Raw genomic sequence first — 23,994 nt, forward strand, 5'->3', positions numbered from 1 at the left:
AGTATGTTTAAATACTGAGAGGGAGACCAGTGAACAGTGGAAGCACACCTTGAATACGGAAATGCAAAACATGAAATGAGGATGAAAAAGGAGAGATCTCATGGGTTTGGCGAGAAAGTGGGAAAACAGTCAAGAGAAAGAACACAACAGAAAACAAGGTTAAAGGAGAGTTGATAGAAAGGGGAGAGGAGAAATGCTAGAGAGGAAGGAGAGAAATAAGGGAAAGTGTAAAGAAAAAAGTAATAAAATGGCAATGGAGACAGGGGTTGAGAGAAAAGGAAGAAGAAAGAGGGATAGATGTGAATATAGAACAGTGAGAGAAAACACGAAGGAGGGAAGACAAGAAAGAAGGAGAGAAAAGAGATCAAGCATAGGCAAAGCCAATAGCTCTCGCCAGTGGCGTAGCGTGAGGGTGCAGGGGGGGCCGGCCGCACCGGGCGCAACATCTAGGGGGGGGGACTCGAATGCTAAAATCCACGGGTTAGGGGGCGCAAATTACTTGCCACAAACAGTTAGGAGCGCACCTGCCTGACATCCCAGCAATTAATCTGCCCCATTGCATCATGGTAGATGTAGTATCTTCAAAAAACGAACTCCATTAATTTTTAAATATTTCACCTTTAAGTAGGTACAGCCTTTACTGTGCATCTCTGGACACATGTGTTTCTGGGTTAATCCCTTCTTCAGCAGAGAACATATTTGCGGGGTGCTGGGAATGCTGCCATAAATCCCCCGGTTTCAGTACCTCTTCCCTGGCATGCTGGTGCCTGCTCCAGAGCTCGTCAGCCCAGTAGCTCAAGGGAGCCTTTAAAGTCACAAACAGTTAGGAGCGCACCTGCCTGACATCCCAGCAATTAATCTGCCCCATTGCATCATGGTAGATGTAGTATCTTCAAAAAACGAACTCCATTAATTTTTAAATATTTCACCTTTAAGTAGGTACAGCCTTTACTGTGCATCTCTGGACACATGTGTTTCTGGGTTAATCCCTTCTTCAGCAGAGAACATATTTGCGGGGTGCTGGGAATGCTGCCATAAATCCCCCGGTTTCAGTACCTCTTCCCTGGCATGCTGGTGCCTGCTCCAGAGCTCGTCAGCCCAGTAGCTCAAGGGAGCCTTTAAAGTCACAAACAGTTAGGAGCGCACCTGCCTGACATCCCAGCAATTAATCTGCCCCATTGCATCATGGTAGATGTAGTATCTTCAAAAAACGAACTCCATTAATTTTTAAATATTTCACCTTTAAGTAGGTACAGCCTTTACTGTGCATCTCTGGACACATGTGTTTCTGGGTTAATCCCTTCTTCAGCAGAGAACATATTTGCGGGGTGCTGGGAATGCTGTCATAAATCCCCCGGTTTCAGTACCTCTTCCCTGGCATGCTGGTGCCTGCTCCAGAGCTCGTCAGCCCAGTAGCTCAAGGGAGCCTTTAAAGTCACAAACAGTTAGGAGCGCACCTGCCTGACATCCCAGCAATTAATCTGCCCCATTGCATCATGGTAGATGTAGTATCTTCAAAAAACGAACTCCATTAATTTTTAAATATTTCACCTTTAAGTAGGTACAGCCTTTACTGTGCATCTCTGGACACATGTGTTTCTGGGTTAATCCCTTCTTCAGCAGAGAACATATTTGCGGGGTGCTGGGAATGCTGCCATAAATCCCCCGGTTTCAGTACCTCTTCCCTGGCATGCTGGTGCCTGCTCCAGAGCTCGTCAGCCCAGTAGCTCAAGGGAGCCTTTAAAGTCACAAACAGTTAGGAGCGCACCTGCCTGACATCCCAGCAATTAATCTGCCCCATTGCATCATGGTAGATGTAGTATCTTCAAAAAACGAACTCCATTAATTTTTAAATATTTCACCTTTAAGTAGGTACAGCCTTTACTGTGCATCTCTGGACGCAAATTACTTGCCTTGCCCCGGGTGACTTGCCTTGCCCCGGGTGCTGACAACCCACGCTACGCCACTGGCTCTCGCCTTAGGGACCTGTGGGTTTTGCCATTAACTCTAGCTATGCTGCACAGCATCCCTAATGCTGTGCAGCATGGCTTTTAAAAAAGAAAGACAAAGCTGTATGTGTCCGGTCATGTGGGGGAGGGGGCCAATGCAGGGAAGCACCGCCTGATTTACTCTAGCAAGCCCTCCTGAATCTAGAGCCCAAAGTGAGATGTGGGGGAGCAGGAGCATTAGACCCTATTTGGGGGGAAAGTGGTGTTGTGCTTGCTGTAACTGGAGATTGGGAAGCCCTAAGGGGAGGGTAGTGAGGTCTCCAAATTTGGTTCCCACCAGGAGTTTCTGGAGAAGATTTGTTGGGGGGGTCTTGGGGTCCAAGGAAACTCTCTGTGTTTTTTGGCGAATGCCTGGTCTCTAATTAAACATAGTCTAGAAATTAATGAACTGATCAAGACAGCCCAGTTGGGCTGCCTATTCGTCATGAAGACCTGGGCTATGGAGGATTTGGCCCCTGACTTTATTGCTACATTACCAGGTTATGGGATGGTGAAATAGGATAGGCCTGTCCAGAGTGGGGGAGATCTTGCCATTATTTTTTTAGAAAGGTTGAGTTGCATGTTAGAGCCTATTAACACCTGCACTGACGGCTGCAAGGGAGGACACGTCAAAAACCAAGTTAAGAATGTAGTCAAATTGGCAGGGCTTTTGATTTGTAGCCCGCCTGGTCTCAAAGAGCAACTCAGTTCTAATTGGCACCAAGTGTTAGAGCCCTTCATCTCTTGTAGTAACTTTATTATCCTGGGGGATTTTAGTTTTCACTTAGAGGAAAGCTGGACAGGGATACTAGAGCTTTTCTGGATTTAATGCTTAGCTTCGGCTTGATCTAACGAGTTAAATCTGCGACTCATAATGCCAGTCATATATTAGATGAGATTGTTTCCATTCAAGAGGGTTTGATCACTATTGAGTACTCACAGTCAGATTGGACCTATCACAGTTTGATTTCATTCAAGGGCCAGGAGGTATGCATGGCAGAACACATGCGGAGCACCGCCAAGCGCATCAGAAATTGGGGTAAAATTGAAGCTAGAAAGTTCACTCATGCCCTGAATAAATTAATGGAGAAGGGCTTGATGGATCTGAGCTCTCCAGCTGAGAACTTTAATAATTGGATCAGGTCGGCGGCAGAAGAGGTTGCTCCCCTGACGAGAGTAAGCTCTAAGGGCAGAAACCAACCATCTGCCCTGTGGTTTTCAGAGAAGCTCAAGGAGCTCCAAAGGCAGTGCAGGTGACAGGAGTCGAAATGGAAATTGGTCCCTGAGCCAGTAGAGAAAATCAAACTTAAGGAGCTTATACTGAAACATAAAAGGGCAATCAAAGAAGCAAAAGTTGGATACTTCTTTCAGAAGATTAGGTCGGCCATTAATGTCCCGAAAAAACTTTTCAATACAGTACACACCCTTATGTCACCTCCAATGCATCAGGAAGTTGAGAACTCTCAAATCTTTTGCAATAAAGTAGCTGAGTTCTTTAAAGAGAAAATTATTAAGATCCACACAGATTTCACTGTTCTCACTGATGACCCCACTGATTCTGGGACTCAGTCAGGATATGGTGAGGACAGGGCAGCCTTAGGACAACTTCCCTCCAGATTCTTCATGCTGCCTGCGCTTAAGATTAAGACCCTGTTAGTATCACCTCGGGTTCCCCAGACGACCGATGTCCACCTAGGGTCCTGCAGTTAGTTCCAGATCTCATGGCTGAGTCAATAGAGAAGATCTTTTCTGAGGTGCTGGAGACCGGGGGTACCCACAGAGCTGGAAGAAGGCAGTTGTCATCCCTCTGAAAAAGAAACCAGACGGGGACTCCAGCGATTTAAAAAACTTACGTATGATCTCTTTGTTGGCTGCTCCTGCGAAAATCTTGAATATGAGTATATATGAATATAGAAGAATATAAACCAGGAGCTAGCCAATTATCTCCTTGATCAATAACTCATGGACCCTTTGCAGAACGGATTCAGGAAGAACCATAGCATCGAATAGGCGCTTATTGCTACTGTGTACTTTATTCGCAGGAAAGTTGCTCAGGGAGGAGCAGCTATTGTGGTTTTGCTAGACCTGTCAGCAACCTTTGACACCATATCTCCATCACTGATGGTGCAAAGGCTACGGCAGGCTGGGCTGAAGGATGTGGCAATTAAGTTGTTGGAGTCCTTCCTGTATGATAGATCGATCACAGTGAGTTGTGAAGATTTCAGAGCAGCCCCCTTTCAGCTTCCCTGTGAAGGTCCCCAAGGGTTGTCCCTTAGTCCGACTCTATATAACTTGTATCTTGTCCCCCTGGCAAAACTGGTATGCTCTTTCTGTTTCAAGGTCTTGTCCTATGTGGATGACACCCAGATCATCGTTTCCATATCTGAGGACTGGGAAGAGGTAGCAGACAGGTTTCGGGCATGTATGGGGGAAGTCATCTGGTGGATGAGGGAGAACTGGCTCCAAATGAACGAGGAGAAAACCAAGATTGTGGTGTTTGGATTTGACAGTTCAATATGGCCTGATTGCTGGTGGCCAGATATTTGTAGTACTTTACCTGTCCCAATAGGTGCGGCCGAAAACCAGGGTATGATGTTTGATAACACTCTGACCTTTGACACCTAGGTTAATAGAAAGGTTAGTTGTTGCTTTTGAATGATCAGGATCTTGAAGGAAATACTGCTTTTTTTACCAAAAGAGTGCAGGGTCCTGGTGGTCTTAGCTCTCAATAGATCTCAACTGGACTACTGTAATGCCCTGTATTTAAACTTCAACTAACTTTTGTTAAACAAGCTCCAACTCAGGTATTGTGTTATCTTAAGACAATCCTGTACTGGTATGATCCTAGGAGACCTTTGAGATCGAGGGGTGCCACAAGGTAATAGCACCACGTTGTAAGAAAGCCAGGTGGGGAGATAGGGCTTTCACAGTTGCGGCTGCCAGGTCGTGGAACTCCCTTCCTGAACATATCAGGAGCCTGTTCTCGCACATCCTGTTCTGTAAGTGACTAAAACATGGCTTTTTTTTACATTAGGCCTCTGCTGGGAGCTGCATTGCAGGAGGTTTGCAGGTTTCAAGCTACCACTGTTTGCTCTGCTTCAATTTAATTTTAATAAGGTTTCCAGCACTCTGATGCCTTCTGGTTTAATGTGCTTTAGAAATACCATAGAAATAACAACATTGAAATACAAAATGATACAGGCCCTTTTTTTCTGTTTCTAGTTCTGAGTTGGATTGGTAAACAACAACAGTAGCGTAGGTGGGTGGAAACAGCATGGGGAAGTGGGAAGCAATGAAGGGGTCAGCACTGAGGAGGGAAGTCACAGGAGTGGGTGCGTAAAACAAACGCGCGGTGCGGAGAGGGGAAGCAACACAGAGTGCACAGGAAAGGAACATGGTGGGGGAGAAAACAGCGAGAGAAGTGACCGTGGGATAAACAAACAAATGAGAGTGTGTGCCGCACTCTCGTAGAATGCTTAAACAAAATGCAAAAAATAGCACCTGTAAAAGCAGCAGTGGAAGGGCACAAGGAATGGGTCATTGCTCCTGGAGAGGGATAAACCCAAGAAAAGGAAGTGAAACCCACACACCCTAACAAGTTATAAGCAAGAAGATGAGGGCGACAATGAGGCTGATCTATGGTAAGTAAAGGGCATTGTAAGTAAACACAATGTCACACAACAAACAGTATGTGCGCTGTTTTAGGCTAAGCCTAAAAATGAAAAGAGACCTGGGGTAAGAAGGAAGACAGGATAGGGGAACAGAATGGAAGGATGAAATGGGGACAGTGCCTGTACTTATGGATCAAAATTTACATTGATTATAGGGGTGAATAGTTGACAAAGACCAAGGTTCTGTCTTTACGGTGACCATAGTTACTTAGTTCAGAATTAATTCCACTGGCAAACCTGCCGGACAAAATCTCCAGCTTACGGTTGTAGAAAAACAAGCATCCAATCATTTAATATTTGAAAATTAGGCTCAGGTATACATTATTGCAGTTAGGGCGTTTGCACTGTGTCATATCAACGATGCAGGAACAGGTAGATTTTAAGTATTTTATTCAGAGTAAAAAAAGTACGTCAAGCGTAAACCGTTTCCAAGCTAAACTGTCCCTCTCTCCCACATTCTTTTCCTCCCTACCCCACGTATTCACATTCTAATTCTACATTCCTTAAAGAGACCGACATATAAGAATACAACACATTTTCCTCCTTAACAAAATAAAGAAGTATAATAACAGTCTAAAGTGAAATCAATAACTATAAAGATATGTACTAAGAACAAAGAGAAATTAACATAGACACTTATACATAATCAACTAACCGCGAAGATCTCTGTCGGTTGCGCACATCAGACTTCACTCTTGATGCAATAGAATCATCTTCTATCTCATCATTCATACAACTCCTTCCATTGCTTCCACCGTTCTCCCAATCTCTATTACATACAACACCATTGGTTACAACAATACTTCCCTCTTCATCGACCGCATCGCTGTCACCATCCCCACACACATCCGCACCAATGGGCTCAAAAAACTTCTCACTACCAATGGACCACGACCCCGTTGAATCTAGCTCACCATCATGTTCAGGGGGACACTTTGCCAGTCTGTTAACATTCCAAACTTTGCCATCCTGTGTAACCACCCTCTTATTGAAGACTTTAACAATTTTCATGGCTCTACTAAACTTAGGCATGTCTTTTCTTATAATTCCTGGTCTCCTTACCCTGACCCAATCACCCACCAGAAAAGTAGGTTCTCTCACCTTCCACCTCCTATCATATGATTCCTTGCTCTTTTCCTGCTTATTCACCACATAATTTTTAACTCTCTCAATATCAAACCCACCATCACTATTGCCACTTATTTTTTTGAACCACCAAGGACAAAGCTTAGACACAGGATCTCTACCCCTTAATAATCTAAATGGGCTAACACCTGTGGTACTATGCGGAGTAATGCGGTAATACCACAATTTCTCTCTTACCTTTTCCTTCCAAACTCCACCAAAACTTCGCGCCCAACCTATGCAATCTTTAAGTACACGATTAAACCTCTCTACTTGACCATTCTCTTGCGGTTCATATAAAGAGGTGGTCACATGTTTGATGTTGCAGTACTTAAGGAACCCTTTCATTTCTTTCGAAATCAATTGAGTACCATTATCAGTTACTAGAGTCTCAGGATAGCCTTCCTTTGCGAAAATCTCCTTAAGAAATTCAACAACCACACCCAAAGTCACGTGAGGTACTAACTTTACTTCAGGCCACTTGGAATGGTAATCAACAAGTACCAAAGCAAACTTTGCCTCATGAGGTAGAAAAGAGAATGGACCAGAAATGTCCAACCCTAGCTTTTGCCATGGGGAATCTGGCCATGGTACAGGATGCAAAGGCGCAGGCACTGTCTTCAGCATCTTTTCATTATTAATACATACGTTACACTCCCTAACCGTCCTCTCCGCCATCTTGTCCATGCCAGGCCACCATAAGGAGGTACGTATTAATTTTTTCATGGAGGACATTCCTGGGTGACCAAGATGGGCCAAACTTAGAATAGCCGATTGCATGCCCATAGGTGGAATGCATTTTCCCTTCTTAAACAGGAGTTCATTCTCAATTTCCAATTCTTCTCTTATCTTAAAGAAGGGAGAAACTTCTTCTAATATTCTTTCCTTCCTTGGCCAACCCAATTTCACAAAAGATTTTACTTGTTGTAACACAGAGTCTTCTTGATCTTTCTCAAACCATTCTTTCTCCTCAAGAGATCTAAACTCATCAGCTACAAATTCAGACACCACAGACACAACATCTAAATCCCTGGATTCACCTCTATCAGGCGTATCTGGCATTTCCTGAGGTAAGCGTGACAAACAATCTGCTACTGAATTCCTTTTACCAGGCACACACTCAACATCAAAGGAATACTCTTGCAATCTCGATACTAACCTTGCAATTCGAGCAGTTGCGTTCCAACCACCACCCGGGGATAATATGCCAACCAACGGCTTGTGATCAGTGCGAAGCACAAACCGTGAACCCCATAAGTAATTGCGAAAGTGCTCAATAGCCCAAACACATGCAAGCAACTCCTTCTCAATAACTGCATATTTTCTCTCTGCATCATTCAAAGTGCGAGAAGCAAAATTAACATTCCATTCATCCTTACCAATTCTCTGTGACAACACCCCCCCAATACCATACATACTGGCATCTACTGTTACCATACAACGAGCTCTGATATTGAAAGGTCTGAGGGTAGGTGCACACGCAATCTCCTTTTTTATAGACTCAAATGCATGTTCCTGTTTATCCAACCACACAAACTCTACATTTTTACGTGTTAACACCCTTAAAGGTTCCATTTTAGTAGCAAAATTCTCAATAAACTTGCTGTAGTATTCACATAACCCAGCAAAGGACAAAAGTTTCTCACGATTGTCCGGTTTAGGTGCATCCAGTATTGCTTTAACCAGAGAACTTTTGGGTACAACACCGTTGCCTGAGATGGTGTGCCCTAAATACTCGACAGATTCTGCAAAAAAACGACATTTCTTGAACTTCAGAGTTAGTCCATTCTTATTGAATACCTCGCACACCCTTTCCAGATGGTCTCTGTGTTCTCGTTCATTTTTTGAATATATCAAAACATCATCTTGGAAACACTTAACAAATTTGTCCATATCTTTGAACATCATAAACATTGCCCTCTGAAACACAGATGCCGCTGACGCTAATCCAAACGGCATACGTTTAAATTGGTACGGTCCTTGTGGTGTAATGAACGCCGTGAGATGACGAGAGTCTTCTGTGAGTTCAATCTGGTGGTAAGCTGACCTCAGGTCCAATGTAGAGAATATTTTCGCTCCTTCCATCATGCTAACTACTTCATTAATATTTGGTAAGGGGTGGCAATTAACTATAATATTAGCATTCAGGGCTCTCAAATCAACACACAATCTCAACGATTTGTCTGGTTTACGAGCCAACTCAATGGGGGAAACCCATTCGGATGACTCCACCTCCTCAATAACGCCATCTTTCACCAATTCATCCAAATTATTTCTCAACTCCTCACTTATACTAATAGGAACATTTCTTAATTTCTGCGCAACAGGTTTAGCTTTCTGTTTAAGCTTAATCCTATGGCTGTAGTTTTTTAATTTCCCCAACTTTTCAGAAAATACTTTTGGAAATTTTGATGTAATTCAACTGGACTTTTCCCCAACACTCGCCAGCATAACTGGTTCAATCGCCCTGGGGTTCAGAACTATGCCCAACTCTGCTTGATCCCTCCATCCCAGGACATTGGCCCCTTTTTCTGCAACATATACCTTGATCACAGCAATACGTTCTTTAAACCACACAGAAGTCTCTACATAACCAAGAATATTGATTGCTGTACCGTCAAACCCTTCAGCCACTATGTCTGAAGAGTTCAAACTAGATATATCCCACAACGACTTAAATTTTTCCAGAAAATAATCATATGTAATAATTGTCCAAGGAGAACCAGAATCCGCCATGAGTTCTAGTTCACGACCTTCAACCACTATAGTACATTTAGGTTGTTTCACAATATTTTTTGTATTGTCAAGGACATCATCTTTGACAGAAAGAACTACTCCCTTTTCCTTCTCATCGTGTACATACGAGATTTTCTTCCTATCATTATTAGCAGCACTTTTAATGTCCTCACACACTCTGGCAAAGTGTCCAGACCTTCCACATTTGTTGCACTCTTTACCAATCGCAGGGCAATGTGTAGAATTTGCAATATGACTCAGACCCCCACACCTATAGCATTACATTCTATCTGTTCTTTTACTTCTATCTTCTCTTTTGTTTCCTGTATTATATTTCAACGTGGATCTACTATAGTTACTACTATTCCCAACAGCTGCAACAGAATCCCAATTAGGAGAGTTGTTTTTTTCAGCGTCTTGCACAGTCCTCATCCATTTTTCCGATTGCTCCAGTGCTTTGGCTGTGTTTATAACTTCCTGTAACTTTGGATCCCCCATCACCCATAGTTGTTCTTGAATCCTTTTACTCTTTAAATGAACAATGATCTGATCCCTGATCATCTCATCTGTGATGGGTCAAAAATTACAGTGCATAGACAGACTGCCTAAACTGGTCAAAAATTCGTCAAATGCTTCGCCTTCCTGTTGAGTTCTAGTATAAAATTTAAATCTGTTCAATGCAATGCTTGTGGTAGGTTTAAATCTTTTCTCAAGTTTGCACAAGGCATCATTGAATACGTCAATTTCTTCATCCTGAAGCATTACTTGTGGAAGTGTCCTAAAAATAAGCTGTCCTTCTGATCCTAAACAATGTAATAGAATGTTCTTCTTTCTCTCTTGAGACATTCCATCCACATCAATTGCTTTGAGATAAGTTAAAAATTCTTCCTTCCACCTTGACCAAGGAATGGGAGGGTCTCCTTTTAATTGCAAAAATTTTGTAGGGGGCTCAAATTGCATATTGATTTAAAATTATCTATTTATCTTACTATAGCAACAAAATAAATAATTTAACAGCAATTTGAAGGTAATAGCCCTTGCAAACAGTCTATGAATAAATAGTAGTTTATTCTAGTAATTTTTTTATTTTTTTTTATGCTTAACACTCCTTGAGTTAATAGAAATAGTGCTTTAAAACAGCCTTCCAACTGTTTGTAAAGGTATGTTTTTAGTTGCTAAACAATACTCGATAACTCAATGAGCGTTTCCCAAATTCTTTCACGCGAGCGTTTCTGACACAGCATGTGTCTTTCGAAATGTCAATGGTTGAGAATAACACGAAATGAACACAGCGAGCGTCTTTTGAAGCGTGCTCGCGCAAAGGAGCGTCTTCGGTTGCTAGGCAACCCCACCAATTACAGTTCCCGTTATGTTGCCGATAAGAAAAAAAATAACCCAAGGGCAAATAATACTTGCACTTAGAGAGAAGAAGGTGTGTTTCACAAACTAGCGTTGTTTGCTAGTTAAATGTTTTCCTCTTCAGACGTCCTTCTTCAAAAGGTCAGCAACACGCCGTATTGCACCAATGAAACGAAAATTCCCTCAGCAATGGTGACACAGGAAATCACAGGAACAGGTTCTTCACCTCGTCGACAATTTCTGTCATATCAACGATGCAGGAACAGGTAGATTTTAAGTATTTTATTCAGAGTAAAAAAAGTACGTCAAGCGTAAAACGTTTCCAAGCTAAACTGTCCCTCTCTCCCACATTCCTTTCCTCCCTACCCCACGTATTCACATTCTAATTCTACATTCCTTAAAGAGACCGACATATAAGAATACAACACACTGGTTCTGAACAGCCTTTGGTCATCCAGCTGTACAAGCACCAGGCAAATATGAGCTAAGTTAGTAAATCTTGCCTCAGCATTGTGGCTCGAAAGGTGAAGTCCCCTGCTGCGGTGGTGCCCTTATAGTCACCGCCAGGATGGCAGTGGTGGTCCCGAACAAGAAGTCTGTGGCCGTTCCCGTAGATCAGCTTATGTACCACGCGGTACATTTACATTGAGTCTGGTAACTACAGTTTTAGTGCATCAAACATTTTTCTCCCTAGGATAGTTGACAATTTCATTTTAATAAGGTTTCTCCCACCTTTTCCGTAGTATGTCTTTCTTCACATAGTGAGCTGGTGTGGGATACCAAATGTTCTGCTGCTGGCCACATCGACAAACAGCCAAACACACTAGAAAGTGTACAATTCATTGCATGTACTCATTGAATAACCCGACTGGCCTCGGTTCAAAAGAGTGGCCACGGAATGCCTCCTCATGATTGTCGAAGGAAAAACAGATTCTTACTAACAGCAGGATAATTAATGTGAGTCCACCTTCTGCAAGGTGTGGTCGAGATTAGCCATTGACACAGGGGGCAGATAATGCATTGCGATCGGAAATGTAACCTTATTGTACCTCGCACAAATGAAGACACAATCAAACAAGGAAATTATAAAGTTTCTCCAGCACCTAAAAATGTAAACGGAAACTGCATGAATGCGAGCTTCAACAACCCAAACGAATTCCATACACAATGCATTTCATCCCATTTACTTATGTTTCAAAGTGTGGGAATTACGTACAAAAAGGAATTAAAATAGGTTAAAGGGAGAACAAATGGCGAGGGACCATAAAAACATTAGGCAAGCACACTCATCTTGTTTCTGTGTGACATGCCTACACCTTCAGGTGCTTGTATGTTAAAATCGTGTGGGTAACATAATGGGTTAAGGGTGATCCAAGAATAGTGGCAGGAATTCCCCAATACAACAGCTGCAACCTCTGGGAGGATGGATAAATATGTTTAGCACTCAGAAACATGAGGCTAGACAATGCAGTTTGACAGCCAGGCGAGCCAACAAACCAGTAAGAACAATGTCAAAAGATATACTGAAACTTGAATCTTATCATGTGACATTAATCACCTCAATGCACTGAACAAAAAAAAAAACACAAGAATTTACATAACCACCCCTAATGATGGACATGAAACAAGCTACAAATATCATCCCTGTGGCGTGCTATAAAGACCCCGGACTAAAAAAGTAAGCTGTAGCAATTGCTAGTAAGAGCTGTACCATAGAGCTTAAAGACTGGAAATAGTTTTTTCCCTGAACACGAAAATGCTGTTGGAATAGCCCAAACAGCGAGGATCAAAACTTGGCACGCAAGTAATGCTGTGACTGGCCTGATCACCAGGGCAAATCCTGGGGCTATATTTGCCCAGACCAAATCATGCTAAGCACCCATAGTAGACTCCCAATAAACTAAATATTAAAAAAAGAACCCACACGAAGATGGGAACCACACATTCCTGAATCAACACATTGGTCCTCAGAAACAACACTCCTTGGTCAAACAGTGGCCCTTGAGTTGATTACGCTTGATAAAAACCGTACCAATCTCTAGCTGCATACAGTCTTCTCCTGTGAGGTCGCAGGTGCATTATGATGTTGTGCCACCATGCATAATGATATCTGTCCGCATTATGAGACTTCTGCCAGTCATGCTGCTGGCTTACGCAGCATAATCGCAGAAGGCCCTTTGAGCTAATGATATTACAGCATGTTGGGACATTTACTTACCTCTTGCATGCCGTCGCATGGTGTACTAATGCGGCGCCCAACTGAGGTGGGAGAAACCCTATGCCAGCCAATAGGAGTGCTATTTAAGCACTCTTTCTGTGAAAGCACATAGCTTTTGCCACATCAAAAGTAGTACTCAGGTCAAACAACATCTGAGTGGAACCACAGCCCCTCTTTCTGTATCACCTTTTAAATTTATTTTTTATGGTGATCACATAAGGTGCCTAAAAATTGACTGATGCCTTGTTCATTCTAAAAGGCTTTTAGAATTCTTTTCCTTAAAAAAGTGTCCCAAAAGACTACAGTTTACACATGAAGAATTGGATGGAAACCAGTATTAACTTTATTTATAATTTACATGGTATGGTTGTCTGAGGGGCTCGCTGCATAGAACGAAGCAAAAATAATTCTTTCAAGGTTAGATTCTAGTTGTAGTATTCGTATGAGCTAGCATTGTATTCTCCTAAATGGTGCAAGAAATAAGGGAGATCCTGCCAGACCCTCTTTTCGTTAGCTATTTCTGATCTGAATCTGGAATCCGGCTAAGCCAGTAAAATATGCTGTTTTTTTCCCTGGAGTAATTTTCCTACACCATGACATAATTCAGTAATGGCTGCACTTTGTCTGCTTTCTGTTTGGAGTAGCAACCTGCAGGCCGTGATGGGGCTCTTTGTTTTTTTTTCACTTCCACCTGGGCCCAAATCAAAGGCCTGATTTAAAGGGTCATCCGACCTTTTGCTCTAATATGATCCTAGCTGGGAGCTATCTGAAGCCTAATACCTAGATGCCAAATCAATGGAGGGAAACAAAGGCACTTAGCTTATTATCACTTCTCAAGCACTTAAGAGAAACTATTAATTAGAAGAATATTTTTTAACTATCTATGTAAGCTATGTACATGCACTGTTAGAATACCAGATGTATCTGTGTGGCAATGGAATAGAGGTAAGTCATGCACACACACTGTACATTAGCCTTATGTGTCCCACAGCACAACACACTACAGTACACACCACATACACACTATATTCCATTGCCATTGCAACATGACACAACACGTACATGCTGAAAACACACATTGCCATGCATCCATGACACAGCGCACACACACATTGACACTTCACCCACAAACGACACAACCACAACAACTGACACAACTACACACTCTGCTACACAAACACACTCACACATAAGCACATCTACACATGTCACAACAACGATCACCACACAACAACACTAACCTCAATGTTGTGTCATGTACCAGTGTGTCCTCATCTATGTCCCTCACAAATGTGCTCCCGACATATGCATGTCACGGTAATTAAAATAATTATTGTAACATGTATATGACTGCAGTGGTCTCAACCTCCTATGTGGTGACCACACAACGTACACAGCCAATGCCGATTCCCTACCTTTAAGTCCAGTGACTGGGGTGCAGGTGGGGGGGTGGGGGCTGGGGGATTTTCTGTGGTCCAGTGGCAGCAGCGACTGAGGGTCCTGTTCAGTCGTGTCCAGCTGGAAACAGAAGTGGAATGCTGAAAAAAGGTAGGTTTGGACCCCATTTTCCCTACAGTCCACCAACTCATATGTGGAGGTTGGGCCACCACAATTGTCTTGATGGTAAGGCAGATCCAGGTCTGCTCAGTGGTACAGGTAGCTAAGTCCTGCCGTCAGCCCCTATTCCCAATGCCGCCGTTGAGGCAGCTGGAGATTCTTGGCAGGGTTGGCAGGACTTGTGCTCTGTTTCGCCCATGGGACTGACAAAATCTAAATCAAGGGGGCGAATGAGTTTTTCAGTAGAAAATCAACGGCGGGACCGTTACTACGAAGATCTAAATCAGGACTATAGTCAGGATTTAAATGTAACACAGTGATTGGGGTTGTCTGTGCTAACAAGACTTTAATTACTCGCCTAAGGACCCCTTATTTGTTATGCCATATTATGTTATGTGCATCTGTATAGTGCATAACTCACCTGGGACAGTATCCTGGAGCTGAATCAGGCAAACGTAGAATAAAAATAGATTGAGGGAAAAAAAAAACAATAAGGATCTAAACCTATGGCTTGCAGTTCGCATGTGCTCCTTGATTCCGGCTCAAAGCTCATTGTGCTATTTTAGTTGGATTGCAAAATATGAACCGGAAATAACAAATGGATCTCAGTGTCAAAAGCAGAAAGTCACTTACTTATCTACATAAAATAAAAACCTGTGATAGGCATGTTGCATGATGTGCTTTGCAGCAGGCACATTAGCCCTCTATGCTGCTTTATGAGTCAAAACTGTGATAGGACAAAACACAGAACTCTCCTGCAACTGCATTAACCACCAGAGTTATATTACTTTTACTATAAGCTCCTGACAGTTGCAGGCACACAAAGATTTCTGCTGCAGGTGACTTAACCCTTTAAGACAGTACTTTACAAACATTTCAGGATACAACAACGCAATATTTAGAGCAACAAACTTTCAAGACCCACCTAGCCTTAGGAGCTATGAGATGTGAGCGATTTGTTAATGTAATAATAGACATGCTTTCAAAATACAGTGAATTCCCCAAATAGCATACTTTTTTTTTTTTAAACAAATTTGCTTCGCACTAACAGCAATTGCATGTAAATGTCATGATCTTGACCATACCCCCTTGAAATGTCTTTATTAGACTCTGGCCAAGACATGAATCTGCAGATAATGAACTTCTCTGGAGATGGGACACTTTTCACAGTAGGGTGCTGGACAGTGGCATCTATTCACTAAATCAGAAGGCTTCTGAAAAATATTAATGTTGATACTAGTGATTTTAGTAAATTTGAAGAACCCCTTCTGCAGCAGAGTACAGGGTAAGGCCTCATACCCATTTTTATATCAGAACAAGGCCCAGCGGTGCTTTTATATTTTGCAGTTTCATATAGTCATACATAAATTGGATGTTTGTATATGATCACGTATAGAGAGCCCATTCTGTGTGCAAATGAAATGATATTGTGAAGTAAGAAAAACAACAGTAAGAAATACTGGAAGGTTCACCCATAGTTTTGCTTGAGAATATTTATAAGGACCTATTTTAAAACAGGACATAGGGACATAATTCAGCACATTTGCAACAGTAAAGTTGTAACATTTTTCAGAACGGGGTTGCTTGCATCAGTGTTATACACTCATTGAAGCGTAAGTCATATGGATTGTGAAAAAAACAAGCTTCACAGTACGTGTAGCAAATGTACTGAGCAGGAGGGAGGTAAGGCTGTAGCAGGTAGCTGGTGATGCATTGCAGAGCACTCAGTCACATATATTACTAAAACATCATACAGTAGCTCATTGAAGTCTACAGACAACACATTTTTTCTTTGAAATGGCCAGTAATGTTGCACGGAAATACAGTTATACTGACAAAACTATATAGAACACACATGGTAATGTGTGGAAAATCGTTTTCAGTGAATATTTATTATTTGCACATTACCAAGTCTTGATTTGTTTTGATCCTTTAAAAATCTTTGTTTCCATCACACTTCAGAATTGCAAACACATATGCCTCATTTTTGGTTTCCTAATGACTGATATATTATTATGAAATATGTGTACATCTCACTTACTGGTATTTCATTTTTTTGAGTCTTTAAAAAAAATTACATCCTACAGCCTTTCCTTTGACACACCTTGTACCCGAACAAGATTGTCACATAGTTCACCTTGCAACTACTCTCACTTTGCAGTCAGAGAAAGAAAAATAAACACTAATCCTCATGTTAAAAGAATAAGCAGCAATTTTTCAGAAGGCATAGCCTGACATTTGATCTCTGCCTTTGATGTACAGCAACTGTGCCAAAATGTAAAGGCATCTTTATTTATTGCTCTTCTGAGACCCACCAGAAATTGGCTGGGGACCCACCACTGGATTGCTGGTAACAGCACAACAAAGACAGAATTGATTTTGCCTAGAGTCAAAAACTGGAATTGCTGTCTTTTCACAAAACTCATAGCACAATGTCTGAGATGTTATACTTTTTGCATCTTTTCTGTAGACACTTATTGGATCCAACTTTAATTCCAATAGTTTTTTCCTTGCAGCAATTTATTTTTTTGATGTAGGATACTCTTTTTATGTCTTTATGCAGGAATGCCATTTTTCCCGGCGGACGTCTGCTCAAGAGATGAAGATGAGCATTCTATGCGTTTGATGGATCACTCTTGCCCTGTAGGAGAAGACCGCCTTGCTGCCCCCAGCTCAGGCATGTGATCCCTGTTTGAGTCATCTTAAGTCAGTGATAGACCTGGGGAATTTTAAGGTGTTTTGTGATACTGACCACAGACAGTACTTGGCACCCAACAATCAGAACATGTAGAATTCATAAGTAGTAGAAATAACACATCACTGTGACTGAATTAGCTATCCATGATCCAGGATAGGGAGTAGGAATAACTATTTCTCTACAGACACATTTTGAAATGATGAAGTTAGAAATTATTTCAGGTGAAGAGAATATAAAAACAATTAGCAGGAATAGCTGTCAGAATACTGACATACGTTGAAAATACATGTCATTCTGTCTTCATATGTAAAATAAGCACTTTAGCAAGTGACTGACCTACAAAGCTTTACTGACCCTTCCAGAAGTAGTGGCATATGAAGATTGGCATCTGACGAAATCTGCGTCTGCAGCTACATTTTAGAAACAACAGCCTCTGTCTTGTTAGTCCAGGACACCTGTCCTCTTACCTAAACAAATGTTATGAAGTTGGAAGAATAGTTTTTCTGTTTTGGGACTGAGACTCCAGTAGCTGTCTAATGTGAAGATTTGTTCTTCAGCCTGTGGCCCAATCATTTCATATCTGTGTAACTGAAGAGATAGGTCTGGTGTGTGACACCCGAGACAGTCCGGTAAACAAAGGGTATGATCTGCTAAGACCTGAGAAATCTAAATAGCCTGAAATATCAGCCTGCAAGATATAGGTAACCCAAAAGACAGCTATGCTGTTTAAAAAGTTTGCACAATTTACAAACTGAGTTTCTTAAATGGAAATCCTACCACAAACTAGCACATCTTTTATGTTTCTGTGCAAAACATGCTTCCAACTTCCCAGGTCTGGGACATAGAATTGGATTTTACTTACTATTTTCTGTCTTGTCTTTCCTAGCAATCATTTCTGTTCAGCACTTTTCAATGGTAAATTGATCCCCTTTTTATTATGATAAAAGGTTTTAAGTGAATATGACTTCCTTTAATGGTCACCCACATCCCTGACTGAAGGAGCTTTTAATAGATACTTTTTTAGAATGAGGCTTGGGGCATGCCATGGCATCCCATGTTAAAATGCACTCACAAAAAGCAAACGACTTTTCGAGCTTCCTAATGCATCTATATTAAGTATGCAGGTCAGAGGAGGACAAAATTCCATTTGAGCTGAAAATGTATTATTTTCTTAATCCAGCCCCCTCTAAGTTCTACCGAAGTGTAAATAAGTTACCCTGGGTAAGGCACAAGCTGAATTGAAGGTAGCAGTGTGATTTGCTTCCTTAATGTATCCGTTCAAGAGAGAGCAGGTGCTTCTTTGGTTACGTAGCCTCTACATCCAGTCATATATTACCTATGCTCTCCAAAATGGATCCACCCAAAGGTCCCTTCGCTTAATTGCTTTAAGCAGTTGCAGAGAAGTGGGCTTAATGTAGCACACGTTTCTGACAAAATCAGACCAAAAATGGTTGCAAACTACTTAGACTAGGTTGATATACATTGCAATTAAACAGGCGGATCAAATCACTTTTTAACACAACAGGTTTTCCCTTTATACCCTAGGCAACGAGACGTACGTCTGGGCCTAAACCATATGTCTTTGAAAGCCAGGAATACAGTGTTAGTATGGCCACCTGACAGAGTTAGATGCATACTCTCACTAAGCATGTTGCCACTGTTTTGAAGTGTTTTCTCCATGTTTTGTTTACCACTGGTGCCTGCTTACCAAGAGTTCCTTGGGTGTGTAGTTTGCCATAGTTTCAGTAAACACCTGCCCTGTTGTTCCTAATTGTGGCAAGTGGCACTTTTTAACTTTAAGTTGAATATCACAGTATAACTTCATGTGCATGTAGTTCAAAACAAAGTAGATATTAAGGCTTTTATTATTCGTATCTACATTTTCCAAAAGCTGAAGCAGGCTATGACTGTGTTGGAGAATGTGTCTGAAGAAACAACGTTCCTTTGCCATTTGTCACACACCCTACCACCAATTATGTATTCAGGAAATCTGTGTATATTCCTGCCTGAAAGTGGTGGATATGGGCGTTGCTTCCCAGTCCTTGTCTTGTTGTAAACTCGACTGTGCATTCATTATTGACTCAAGTTCTCCATGAACTTTATTAATTACTGGCTGGAGACTTCTTAATCCTTTGCGCATGATGTGGTTTGCCCTAGTCTGCTTTTTACCTCCCAACAAGAGGATCCAGCTCCTCAGGAGGACCGTGTCTTGCCCCCGATTTGCAAACCTGTATCTGGCTAATCGTTTCAAACCATCCAGAGCTTATTTTTGTTCAGCATGGGGCACAGTGATAGAACTTTCCAGCAGTGGTTTGACAAAGAATAGCCTTATACCGGGAAACTAATAATATTTCCAGCTCTTCTCTCTTGTCCTTGAAATGTAGACAAAGGAAACCTTCCCAAAGGGTTTGAGGCCTCTCAGATGGAAGTTGGTTAGTGTTGACTCTACCAAAACCAGATTGTTTGCCAGTGGAGCTCTTGGAGTGTGCCATTTGCCACAGCCACTTACATTTCACGTTCTATCTTGCAATAATAAAATGTATAAACTCCACATTGTTAGGAACAAACCCTGCAGTGTACCAGTAGAAGGTCTGCACTTTGGTTCTTTTTAAAGTTGTCCCCTTTGACACATGTTGTTAGAGTGAACTCTGGCTAGGCAAGTGTCAGACTTCTTGTTTGTTGGTCTCACTAGCCCTGGTCAGGGATGTTCTTACAGACATTCCCCATTTGTCCAATACTTTAATAAGTCATCTAAAATTGGGTCACAATAGGAACTGAATAGACCTGTTAGATCTAGTTAAGACATACTTGTTGCTGGCCAAAAGCAGAATCCTGCAACCTCCATAACTATTAAGTTGAGATACCAGGATACCAAGAGATACCACTTCCTGTTATTCATTTCAGAGCATGAAGGAAAAACATGCTTTCAAACACCTTAACCTGTCCCACCAGAAACCTGAGAATCTTGATGTTGATTAGAAACAACTCCCCAGATGATAGTACTTCATTAAAAGGCATAAAAGTTTCTACTGATATCTTGAGAATAATATAAATGATTTTATGCGTACTGTGGATTCAGTTGTGTAATTAGCTCTGAACTTTGCTTGCATGGAAATTAAAATGAAGAAGGGTCCCTTGTGCAAAACATATCATCTCCATCTTGTATTCCTCAGTTACACTTTGTGGCAACACTGGCCAGCATTTCAGAAGCAATAAGGTCCATTGCAAAGCAATATTCACCCCTGGATATGCACAGATAGATTCAGTGGTCATACCTTCCTCTACCTAGCTTCTAAAGTCTGGAATGATCTGCCCCTGCACAATAGAGCTGCATTGTCAGTTTTTGAATTCTGTAAAAACTTAAACACCTGGCTCTTCACCTAGCCCTGACCTTGGCTTGGCCCATACAGCTCTTCCTTAACATAGCATAACCTTCATACGTGTGGCTACACTGCTTCTTCATGAGAGTCGCTAGGCACTTGCTGTGAAATGATGGTTAACAGCTTTTCCCTGCTAAGATGGTTAGAATATTTCACCTCCCATTCAGTTTGCACATGTGGTCTCAATGTAGTAAAAGCCATGGATTAAATTGCTTGCCCAATTCCATTAATTCAGGCTTCTATGTACCTTTTCTCTTTCTCTTCTCTAGGGGCTGTAGCTGCGGATGGATGTAATTTGTTGTTCTAGCCAAATTTGTTCCTAGCAGCTTGGTTGACTTAGTGTAAAACCTTCCATCCCATAGTTTGAGAATTGTTTACACATTGCCTTCTATGAATAAGAGATTGTTAGGTCATTATACCTAATCTAGCAAAATAAAACGTGACAGACATCTGGTTACAGAGCACAACGTTGGAAGGGAAAATAACCCTGTCCTAAACTCTGTTTAGGCAGTGTGGAGCCCCGCTACTATTCAGCCCTAAGGTGTTTTAGAAAGTTGCCTTTAGAAGCATAAGCATAGAAACTGCCACGCACACATGCAGAGCTGTCCACCCTTACCTGCCATTGTGTTCCCGGCTCGTTCACTTGTTTAAGAGATTCAGGACCTTGCTTTTGGTCATGCCACAGGCTTACATCTCTAGATTTACATTTGGTCTGTTTAATGCCCAGTTTCTATAAAACAAGGGTGACATTTCAAGAAGCCATAGGGAAGAAGAACATATCTAAAGTGATAGAGATAAGGTTAACAGTGGTTAGGAACAGAGTGTAGGATCTGGTAGACTGAGTTTTCACCTCACTCCCATTACAAGCAGCAAGAGAGACAGTATGCATGAGTCGTAGGAAAATATAGAAATTCTACTAAAGAGTCATACATTTTTGATTTCCAACACTTGTGAGAGTGAAATTCAAGCAAATTTAATGTGTAGTCTCTTAAAACAGCATCATTCTGAAAGGCACATGGTCATTATCCTACTGATGGTAACCTTACCCATTGCTCCCTTAGAGATTAAAGTGTATTGCCTTAGCTATGCTCGCCTTGATAGCCCCACTCTTGGCCTGTACACTTATTGAGCTGTGCCACATCCATATATGATTTGGAGCCTTCCAATTTTCATGCACTGAGATTTTTTTTCCATAGGGCTCGGACTTCCATTGCAAAGGTAACCATAAGTGGAATGTGAGATGTGGTTTGAGAAAGTTACACTGGCACCACTGCTCAGTGTAGCTACATGTTTGATGGCATGTGTAGCTGTTGATACACATGCTCTGCATACTCCTGCCATCTAGTCTCGGGTCTGGAGCTGTGCAAGTTATTTTTCTTCAAAGAAGTCCTTTGAATCACAGAGTCGAGTGACTCCTCATCTCAGTGATATTGCGCCTGGGCATCGACTCCATTGTGAGAATGTTTTCTTTCCTCTGTCGGGTTCGGATGTGTGTGCCTCCACTCTGTGTTTTTGACTCCGTTCCGTACGATTCTTCCGTTTCCTTACTGTCCTCAATGGTATTGTTTTCAATCTCACTTTTCCACTTCTGCGCTTCTTTCAAAATTTTGTTAGGTCGAACTCGTTCAACCCTCTTTGTCTCGGGGCACCGTCCACTTCAGGCCTACCTTCCAGTGTGCCACCGGCTCAATGCAGGATGCTTTTCTGATGGAACAGATTTTGTCTGCGTTGCCACGCAAAATATTCGGACACCGATCAACACCTTGTGTGCAACCTCTGCCTTTCACCTGTCCATAAAGGGATCATATGCAGTGCCTGCAAATCATTCCGTTTCGAGAAGACCCTTTGGGACTGAAGGGCTTGACAACTTGAAATGTCGCAAAAGGCCTAGGTTGACGCTCCTGATCTCTTCGGTGAAGAACATGCGCAGGAAGAGCTGACCGTTTAAGAAGAGGAGGTCTTCTTGTTCAAAAATAGCTCAGGTTTCGATGTAGAGGTGGACCTCAAAGTGCAGGAGATGTCATCTGCCCAGCGCATGAGTACTGTGGCTCCTACTCCAACACTCAAGCCCTCCAAAAAATCAAGGGCTTCCCCCTCCCACTATCCGAGGTCCCCAGACCACCGCTGCTTTCTAGCCACAGTCAGATCCGAAAGACTGTCTTGGCCTCCCAGCCCTCGCCACCGAAGATCGCCTTAAAGGCCAAGCCTTTGGTAGCGACCTACACCATATCGTACCAAGCGTATGTTTTGGCATCAACCTGACCCTCTGTGCCAATCACTGCGCGATGAAGCCTCATCCGGCCAAGCCCAAACTTTCAATACCAAAAGCCTCAGAGCCGAAAGACTCCAGACCGGCTTTGGCCTCTGCTTTCCCTGTTGAGCCCATCCTTGAAAAACTGGAAATTCGACAGAGGAAGATTCAGATTCTAGTGGGGATTAGCCGCATTGTAGCTACTCCTTCCTATCCCCCACCTCTAACGAAGAAGTTGACTTTCGAGGAGGCACTGGATTTCCCTCTTCCTGCCAGGAAGAAGACTAAAGACAAGGCCATCAGCCCTGCCTACCATCCTGTTCCTAGACCATCTCCTCCACCATCACCACCGTCTTCTTCCCCTCCTCATTCTCCTCCACCACTGTTTCCTACAAACAGTGCACTTGACCGTAAGGTGACCCTGACCCTAGGTACATCTATGACACTGATCCCACCATCCCAACCGATCCTGACCTATACTCAGCTCGTCCCTCCTTTCTGGAGAATACCACCTTCTTCCAGCAGGTTATTGCTATGGCGGCAGCCTTTCATAATGTTGAGCTGCACAAAGAGCCCCTAGAATACTACTTTCTTTTTAACCTCCCTTGCTTCCACACAAAGGGATCCACAGTTTTTGCCCATGCTTCCTGGCATGATGAGGTATGCCAAGGAGCCAGTCCGAGCTCGGGTCATCACCACTTGGGTGGACAAAAAATATATAGCGGCACCTTCTGATCGCTTGTTCATCCAGAGTCAAGTACCCTTTGACCCCACTGTAAGAGTGCAAACAGTCAGGCTACTGGGGATACCTCCTCCTGAAAAGGAAAACAAACGTATAGATGCTGCTGGGAAGAGGGTTGCTGCACAAGCCCCCAACCATTGGCAATTTTCAGGCCCTGTTAGCCTGTTATGATAGAGCCAATTGGGAGGAGAGGGAGGAACTCTTGCAGTACCTCCCAAAACAGCATAGGATGCAGGGGTCAGCAAATTGTCACTGAGAGCCATGTCATC

At 42.4% G+C, this 23,994-nt stretch overlaps 1 protein-coding gene across 1 annotated transcript in view; it reads left to right on the forward strand.

Annotated features, from left to right (window-relative positions):
• Window positions 1-23,994, forward strand: part of LOC138298954 (zinc finger protein 248-like) — a 117,468-nt gene that overhangs the window by 55,168 nt on the left and 38,306 nt on the right. The window contains exon 6 of the mRNA XM_069236916.1: window positions 17,218-17,331. Within this exon, the coding sequence (XP_069093017.1) occupies window positions 17,218-17,331 (114 nt within the window). The remainder of the gene's footprint in view (window positions 1-17,217; window positions 17,332-23,994) is intronic.

This window comes from Pleurodeles waltl, chromosome 1_2 (genome assembly GCF_031143425.1).
Source record: "Pleurodeles waltl isolate 20211129_DDA chromosome 1_2, aPleWal1.hap1.20221129, whole genome shotgun sequence".
NCBI classification, from domain to species: domain Eukaryota; kingdom Metazoa; phylum Chordata; class Amphibia; order Caudata; family Salamandridae; genus Pleurodeles; species Pleurodeles waltl.